The 9,697-nt window shown below is 37.8% G+C and overlaps 1 protein-coding gene across 1 annotated transcript; it reads right to left on the minus strand.

Moving 5' to 3' along the window:
* Positions 1 to 7,261: 7,261 nt before the first annotated feature.
* On the minus strand, positions 7,262 to 9,144 carry LOC121330100 (cytokine-like protein 1). The gene is made up of 4 exons (XM_041276373.1): positions 8,940 to 9,144; positions 8,787 to 8,831; positions 8,132 to 8,278; positions 7,262 to 8,020 (listed from the first exon to the last, which is right to left on the minus strand). The coding sequence occupies exons 1-4, from the start codon at positions 9,081 to 9,083 to the stop codon at positions 7,922 to 7,924; spliced, it is 435 nt and encodes a 144-aa protein (XP_041132307.1). The 5' UTR covers positions 9,084 to 9,144; the 3' UTR covers positions 7,262 to 7,921.
* Positions 9,145 to 9,697: the final 553 nt, after the last annotated feature.

A 9,697-nucleotide genomic window follows, 5' to 3' on the forward strand; every position in this document is an offset into this window, starting at 1 on the left:
AATCGATATGGGGAGCTTGACTGGAGCAGCCTCGCCACCTACCCCTGACTAGACTCTGAAGAACTGCTCAAGGAAATTAAAGAAACGGGGATGATCGAGCCCTCGGACAGCCTCTGGGCGGCACTGGTCATGATGGTGCTGAAGAAGGACAGGGCTTGGCCACTGTGCGTCGATTACCATTGCCTCAATGAGGGGACAAAGAAGGATTCGTACCCCCTCCTTCGTTTCAATGAGTCTTTGGACTTGGTGGCAGGCTTTTCCTGGTTTTCCTCCCTAGACTTCATAAGCGGCTACTACTAGATAGCCTTGACACTGGCCGCATGTCCCAAGACAGCTTTCTGCACTGGCGGAGGACTGGCAGTTCAAAGTAATGCCATTCAGGTTTTGAAATACACCTGCAACATTTGAGTGGCTCATGTAAAGGGTCTGTATTGACTGAAGCGCATGGGTTTCTTCACTGCTATTTCAGTCGGGCCATCCAAAAATGGCAATGGTTCTCTTGGCCTTGTCAGTATGTTTTTTCTTTGGTCTGCAAAACATTCCTTGGGTGGGTTCAGGAATTTAACTGGCTTTCCATTAATCTATTTACTGCTGGGACCTGTTAACAGAGAGAACATTGTACACAAAAATGGGGGGGTGTAAATTAATTTGTCTTTTATATAAATTATAATGTTAAGGCATGAAAAACTTTGTTAATATTGTCAACTTATATTTTCTGAAATAGTTGTATTGCTTTTAGGTTGAAAGTCTTCTTGTAGACTGAGTCAGCTTAAGGATTAAAGATTACAATACTGGTTTATACTTAGGTCTTACAGATGTGTGATTCCTACGGTCTCTTTTTGTATGACTGAGTAGACTTGATCACTTGAATTTTTCTCAGTTGTAATGTAGCTAATCTTGTTGCATGACTATTACCCAGTAGTCCCACTATTTCAGCATGAACCAGCCTTAAGACTACTGTATGACCAATTTATTTAGTTTTGAACAGTTAAGTAGCACAGTGTAAAATTTAAGGGGTAGGTGTACTAAAGTGTTGCCCCTGTAGCAATAGTCGGAAACCAAGTTGCTAAAAAAGGTGCCTATAATATTCAATGAACTGTTTTAAAACTTATTAATGTATTTCCTTATTTGATTAATTTGTATGGCTTCATATTGAGGTTTTAACATGTTTACTGAGTTTAAGAATTTAATTGAATTGAAAATATAAGTTAAGTAATTTGCTGAGTCAGTGTGGCAGGGTTTACATGCACAAGTCATGACAGTTTTCCTCCTGGTTTGCTAGCTGTACTTTTCAGGAAATGTGTTGCTATGCAGTTTGTCTGGTTACCTTTCCAATACGCACACACGCACACACCCACATACACATGCACACACACACACACACACACACATAATTATATAAAATATAATTTCTACTAAGATTAAGTAGTAAGTTTTACTGCTTAGAATTTATATTTGATAAATTGTGTCCAAACGAGGACACCTTCACCTGTGAACCATTAAAGTTGCTGTCACATTTTCTGGATAAAAACCCCACTGTTGAAGGATCATTGGTAAGGCTGTGAATCTGAAGGAAAATGAAGACCAAAGAGCATTCTACAGAAGTTAGAGATAAAGTAATACAAATGCATAGATTAGGGAAAGGGTACAAAATAATATCCAAGTGTTTGGATATCCCAGTGAGCAGAGTTGGATCAATAATCAGGAAGTGAAAGCTGCATCACACCACCCAGGCACTGCCATGAAAAGGCCGTCCCTCAAAACTCAGTGCTCAAACAAGAAGGAGAATTGTGAAAGAAGCCACAGAGAGGCCAACAATCACTTTGAAGGAGCTACAGAGTTCAATGGCTGGGAGTGGAGTAATAGTGCACCAGTCAACCATATCAAGAGCTCTGCATAACACTGGCCTGTATGGGAGGGTGGCAAGAAAGAAGCTGTTACTCAAAAAGTACCATCTGAAAGCACGTCTGGAGTTTGCCAGAAAGCATGAGAGTGACCCAGCTGTGATGTGGGAAAAGGTTTTGTGGTCAGATGAGACCGAGATAGAGCTTTTTGGCCAAAACTCAAAGCGCTATGTGTGGTGCAAACCTAACACTGCCCATGCCTCAAGATACACCATCCCTACAGTGAAGTATGGTGGTGGCAGCATCATGCTGTGGGGATGCTTCTCATCAGCAGGGACTGGGCATCTTGTTACAATTGAAGGATGAATGGATGGAGCAAAATACAGGAGAATATTGCAAGAGAATCTGCTTCAGTCCGCTAAAAAACTGAAGCTTGGGAGGAAATTCACCTTTCAGCAGGACAATGATCCCAAGCACAAGGCCAAAGCAACATTGGAATGGCTCAAGAACAAAAAGGTGAATGTCCTACAGTGGTCCAGTCAAAGTCTGATCTCAATCCCATTGAGAATCTGTGGCACTGTTTGAAAATTGCGGTCCACAAGCGTCGTCCAACCAACCTGAACAACCTGGAGCAAATCTTCCAAGAAGAATGGGCCAAAATCACTCCGACACTGTGCAAAGCTGGTACAAACTTACTCCGAAAGACTTAAAGCTGTTATTGCAGCGAAAGGTGGCTCTACTAAATATTAATGTGTGGGGGTTGAATACTTATGCAAGCAAGATATTTCAGTTTTTTATTTTTCTTAAAAATATTTCCCAACATAAAACCAGTGTCACCTTACAATAACTGATTTTGAGTTTAAGTGTTTTAAAATAAAATATCGAACAGAACGAAAGTTCAATGTACCATTTGTAATTCAGTAACATGAGAGAATTGGTGTAATATGAGAGAATTGGTCAGGGGTCTGAATACTTTTGCAAGCCACTGTGTGTGTGTGTGTGTGTGTGTGTGTGTGTGTGTGTGTGTGTGTGTGTGTGTGTGTGTGTGTATATATATATATATATATATATATATATATATATATATATATATATATATATATATATATATATATATATATATATATATATATCTTCTCTCTCTCTCCACAGCCAAGATCGAGCTCTGCCACTTCTTCTGACACAGGATGTAGTCGATTTGGTTTCTGTGTTCTCCACTTGGTGATGTCTAGGTATACAGCCACCGTCTGGGTTGTTCGAACCAAGTGTTAGTGATCATTAGCCAATGTTCTCGACAGAATTGAACCAGTCGGTCTCCTGCCTCCTTCCACACTCCTAAACCGAATCTTCCAACGATTTCGGGTTCTGGCATTGTTCCCACTTTGGAGTTGAAATCACCAATAATGTAGATAATGTCCTTATTGGGTGTTTGGCTTAGGGCATCCTGAAGTTCGCCATAGAACTCTTCAACTTCTTCTTCAGGTGCAACTGTTGTTCGGGAGTATATTTGCAGAACCGTGACGTCACGAGGTTCCCCTCTGATTCGGATGGCCATTACTCGGTCGTTGAGTGTCTGATAACTCTCGGTGGCTTTGGCAATTTTCTTGTTCACGATAAAGCTCACTCCTTGCCGTCTGTTGGTGTCATTGCCAGAGTAATACACTGTGTGCTTGCCGGAACTGAAGAAGCCATTGCTAGTCCAATGTATTTCATTGATGCCCAATATGCAGATGTTTAGTCGATTCATTTCCCTTTTCACAATGTCCAATTTTACTGCGTTCAGACCATTCACATTCCACGTTCCAATTTTGTATGGATTTGTGCAGCGCAGAGTGGTTGTTTCGCTGGAAGTGGTAGGACACTGTGGTTTTAAGCTTGTATAAAAAGGGGTTCAAGGGCACCCGTTTGGCGCATCCAGCAAAGGCGCTCCACGCGGATGTGCCCTATAGCCTGGGGATCACAGGTTCAAGTCCAGGCTATGTTACAGCCGACCATGACCGGGAGCTCCTAGGGGACGGCGCACAATTGGCCGAATGCTGCCCAGGTAGGGAGGGCTTAGGTTGGCAGGGGAATCCATGGCTCACTGCACATCAGCAGAGAATGCGTGCTCCAGCCTCCGTTCCCCGAGTCGGCAGGGGTGGGGATTGCAATCGGTGAGCTGAAGATACAGATAATAATTGGGCACACTAAATTTGGGAGAAAACCAGGGTAAAAAAATTGAAGACGACTAAATTTAAAAAAATTGGGGGTTAAAGTGTAAAAATCATAATTGTTTTCTTGTTCTGTACAGTGATTGCTAATAGTGTGTTACAGATGTATATACGTATTTGGATCTGGCATGTTTATCTACATTGATTTAAATCATTGCCAAACATGTGTCTGCAAAATTATTTGTGTGCATGGTAACCAGAGCTGTGGTAAACGCTGTGGTAAAATCCAGCATGGCACATTTATCCTGAATAACATAATAAACTGTTGATTTACTTATAAACCTCTGAGTGCTTTTTGTTTATGTGTTTGTGCCATGTTAATAATTTTGCTGTTTAGGGGTTACCTCAGAGTGGTTAAACAGTGCTGCTCTGGCCCTTGGGGCTTGTGTGAGTTATCAGGGCACTACATCTGTATTATTAAGATAATAGAACAGAAATGTAACATTGTTACATTTACTAAAATAAAAATAACAATAAAAATGGTCTTAAAAAGTTTAAATTCCCATTGGGATTATATTTTTGGGATTATTGATATTTTAAGTATTATTATGCAGCATAACAGCTATAAGATTGCTACCATTATTTTAAAAAACGTGCACTGATTAATTTCTCTATTATACAGTTGCAGACAAAAGAATAAAAAAAAAAAACACAAACTGATTTCTATAATTTCTAACTGTTCTATTGAAAGTTATAAATTAGAGGTTCAGCTTTATACTAAAACAACAAATTATTACATCACATACATACAATGAAAAATAATGAATGCAAAAACGAATTTCATACTTTAAAGGTATTTGGGCTATCAACATATTTCGAATGAAACCCATTTGTTGCTAAATATTGACAATTATCATGATTGAAAAACAACATCTGATGATAATTATAGAATAAATAAATACATACTCATCAAGTGCTGAAGAATAAATTGGAAATTTGTGATTTAAAAAAGCAACAAAAATGGTTAAAACTAAAGAGGGTAGCAACAGTCTCAAAATGGCAGAGATACAATTAAATGAAAAAGGAGAAAGTACCAGAAAAATAGTAGAAAGACTTGGTTTACCAAAAAGAACTGTGTGGGCTATTGACAAACACAGGAGAACAGGAACTATTGCAACTAGCTCCAGGAGTGCAAGACTGTGAAGGAGACAGAATGATTATTGGTGTTAGAGCTCTGTCTTGACTTGTGAGGGCACTGCATAAAAGTAACAAAATGCCCTGGACTGGATGGCCCTACAATTAATTCCCAGGGTTAGACAGAAATCGGCCATCTAGAAAGGGGACAGAGCTACGGTACACAGGGAAACGATGTGGCAGCCGCGGAGTAGAGGAGCATTTGTACTTGTTAACCATGGGGTCATGGTTGACATTATATAAGGGGACGTAGCAAGGTGATCTGTTCCTTGTAATGGTTACGCTAAACCGGAAGGACCTGTACACTTAAAAGAACCTTGTCTGGTTTGTTTAGTCTGTCTGTCTAAAACCACTGTCTGTTTGTTCAATAGACTAGACAGCTAACACAATCCGGAGCTGACACTTATGGCCAGCACTAAACCCGGACAACACTGCACAACTGTTCACTTAAAATTTTACAATCACCACAATCACTGCAGCACTCTCTTTGGACTGGTGACCGTGTTTGTGTTTTGTGTGTGTATTATATGTATGTTTATTATTTACGGGACTGCAACCCATAGTTTTAATCACTGCGCAATACACATCGATGTGCAATGCCAGTCCTCCTATTGTTTAGTGTCATCAGACCCTTGGATTACAAATAAAGAAACCATGATACAAACCTTTGTTAAAAACAATACACAAAAGAAATTGATTAGAGTTCTCCATTGAATACTTGAAGAATCCTGATGATTTCTCCAACCAAAAGCTAATTATATATAAATTTTCCAGTTTCTCTCCCAATTTTGGAATGTTCAATTATTATTCAGCCTTGCTAAATATTATTTCCCCTGACTAACTTGGGAGAGACGAAGACAGGCACTCGCATCCTCAGAAATGAATGCCACCATCCGCCTACTTTTTCTTTGCCCAGCAAACCTGCCCTGCAGCCATATTCAGAACTTACAGCGTCGGAGGACCACGCTGACAAAAAGAAAACATTGATAAATACAAAATATATATAACAAAGTTATACCTTTATGTTTCTTGAGAAGTTTTCATTATTCAAGTTCACCGGACTAGTCTTGCAGAGGTCTAGTACTTTTTGGTCTATTTCCTTTGCAAACAATACACGTTTAAACAGTGTTCTCCTTCTTGGCACGATCGTATACCTTTATATTGTTGAAATGCTGGTGATGACTCTTTTATGATAACTAATTAGCAAGCCTTCTTTATTTCTAAATAATAATGGATGCAAATAAATGCTTCTTTATTTAAAAAATGGTACAGGAATAACCTGTGTTAACTAATGCTTTTATAAAAGTGATTTATTTAGGCATTTACATACTTAGTGAGGGAACCATAAAGAATCCTCTTATATGCTATATGCAGTGTTCATGAGAACTGCAATGCAAACCAATGGCCAATGGTTACTTAAATAACCAAGTGAAAAAACTGCTTTAATGGGCAAAGGCAATGAAAAATAAGCTGAAATACCTTTGTCCACAACATAAAGAAATCTAATTTAATTGTCATAGTCTTTACTTTCATGATGTCCCGTGGCCTGGGAAGTGTTGTCGTGCAACCCCTCAGACTACAATTTGTTCTCTTTCTCCCCCTACTCTGCACTAATTTATTTTATATATATATATATATATATATATACATACATATACATACACACACACAAAGGTGATGCAAATAAAAAAACAGCCATAGCTGTAGATTTATGTATTGTAGTCAGCCAAAATGCTTTTATGGTAAGAGCTAGCATCATCTAGTGATCTGCCACTTTGAATCGGGTTTCCTTTTGTTTTGATATGCTAGTAATTACTAATATATGGACTATTTTACTATGTGGTTGGTCTAACCTATATTACATATGTATATGGCAATACTGCAAAACAACTTTTGGTTCAGGTACAAGCACCTAAACAAAGAAATAACAAATATGTATATTTCTAATTGCAAAAAGAATGACTCAGAATGATCGGAAACATCATACAATGGTACCTGACGAGGTTATTTAAATCTACTTTAAATCTTAATACATATAAAGTATAGCAAAGCACTATATGCTGTACAGACAGATTCACTATACCCATTGGACTTTATTTATTGTAAACATATACAATAAGTCAGAAATACAACAATAAACAAGTCTACAAGCGCACACTGTAAAACAACTTAAGACAAATACTAAAAGATTCAACACATAACTTTAAAATCCTCTTTTTTTTTTTTTTTTTTTTTTTTGGAAACTGTAGTGTAGGGAAACCAACATACCTCGAGGTAATTTAACTCTACACGTTTCTGGACTAAATCACTAAGGTTAGACAAGTCGTTTTACATAAGGGAGATGAAGGTGACATACAAAGATAAGCACGGCCATCACTACAGGTAATTGTGGTTGAATATTGAAATACATATGAAACAACCTTCAGTTAAATGCCGTACACAAGTTAAATTAATTATTCACTGTATTGAATCCGGTTTCGTAAAGATATATTCTTCATACCACACACATGCACAAAAGGTTTCCTTGATAAAAGCCAGCGCAGCACCTCTCGTCTGTAACTAGGCACCGATACAGAGACGCATCGTCGTACTTTTTTGCAGTCAGGTTTCTGAGGAATGAAAGGCATTTAATGAATTTCCTGTAGAAGGTTTGACAGACTGCTGCAGCCTATATATGCTCTAATACAGACAGTTCCACATCACCCGATGAGTAACTATGTATAGTCAGCTTTTTCATCTCTCTATAAGAAGTTGAAGCTGTTCTTCTCCGTGTCTAGGAGTGCTTTCACCCGTTTCCAAGGCATCACAGTCATCGGTAAAAAATACCAAGTCCTGTTGAAATAACAAAAACACATTTTTTTTTTTAAAGTAATGTATACCCTACGGTGTAAATTAAGGAAATCGAAATGAATATACGCTAACTTTAATGTGTCGCCTACTTACCCTGTAGCACACTTTGTTGATAATGGTGTACAAGCTTCTGATTTTGCGCTTCAATCCAATTATTCTGGGTTTTTCTCTACATTGGGGAATGGGGAGGTTTTCCAGAATATACATGACATCTCTAAGTTTGGCCATTACACACGAGTTCTGAGAGGGAAAACATATCGCGTTAGAGATTATTCAATGGTATATATTAATAGACTATAATCAGCCTTGCCTGCAATAAAACGTTTTCAAACCCAATTCTCTACACAGTATGTAGTTTATCGTAATATTACCATTTTGCACGGGACTCAAATGAAAGCTATATTAAATCAATCTATGTCCACACGGAGTAAATCCGTTTTCTTGTGTTTTTTTTTTTTAGATCTGTACAGCTGTGGGAAATTACCCAGGTCTGCAGTGCATTGGAAAACAATTAAAATATGCAATCCAGGTGGACTCGCAGATACTGTTAAGTGTTCTAAAATAAATAATCCATTTTTTGTTAATCCCCATGGGTTTTAGGTTATTAAATTCAAACCCTTTGTACAACAATGAGAACTTGGCTTCTTTTTTTGTCTAGTACTACAACCTAAAATGTTCTCTGAGAAACATTTAAATATGACACCGTATTATAAATTAAATAGGACGATGTATAAAAGGTTTAACTCACGTGAATATCAAGGTACATCTTGGGCAAAACTTCTACACAGTGTTTCTGAAAAAAAATAAAAATAAAAATAAAATGTTATATATATATATTGTCATTAAGACAAACTGACGTGTGTTGTATAACTATTATATGAGTTTACAGTAAATTACTTACCGTACGTTGATACTTTTGCAGCTTCTCCATGGACTCCATAATTTCTTTGTTCAAATGTAATACTCTGGAATAGCATGTTGGTGGAGCCGAGTTTACAACAAAAAACAACGTGAGGATAACAACCAACCCCCATAAAAGCTTCATGCTGACAAAAACGAGAACCCAAACGCAAAGTAAGGAAACTTCTGTGACTGACCCCTGCCTCACGGCTCTCTGCTTTTTAACAGCTGGAGACGCAAATAATAATGACGTCACCTTGGCCCCAGCCTCACGTGTACAGTGTTGTAAACATTAGACGTCTTTCTTTTCAATTTGCTGGTTGTTTGCATAAACCACTAATAGTTATATCAGGTAAAAAAAAAAAAAAAACACTTTGAAAAGTTTACCCTGTGTGCAGTCCAGTGAATATAGCTGAATCTCTGATTTCATTGAGCATTTGTTTTTGTTTTTGTACTTTTGCTTCAACTAGGTCATGTTGTTTTTATTTATTCCCCTCAGTAAACGTTCTTGAACAGTAAGTAGGACTCCGAGTAAGATGCCTGTATTTTTTTTCTTTTCATTGTTAACATCCTTGATCCTGACAATTGTTTACACATAACTTTAAAGTCTGTTTCAAAGCTCTTTTCAAAATGGCTGCTCTAGTGCACAGGGGTTTGAAATATGTCCCTTAAAACATAACAAGAAGTATTTTACCTGTTTAAATCCTTACACTATCACTTTAAATCCTTACATTATCAGTGCACTAGAGCAGGTATTTT

The sequence above is a fragment of the Polyodon spathula genome, chromosome 2 (genome assembly GCF_017654505.1).
Source record: "Polyodon spathula isolate WHYD16114869_AA chromosome 2, ASM1765450v1, whole genome shotgun sequence".
NCBI classification, from domain to species: domain Eukaryota; kingdom Metazoa; phylum Chordata; class Actinopteri; order Acipenseriformes; family Polyodontidae; genus Polyodon; species Polyodon spathula.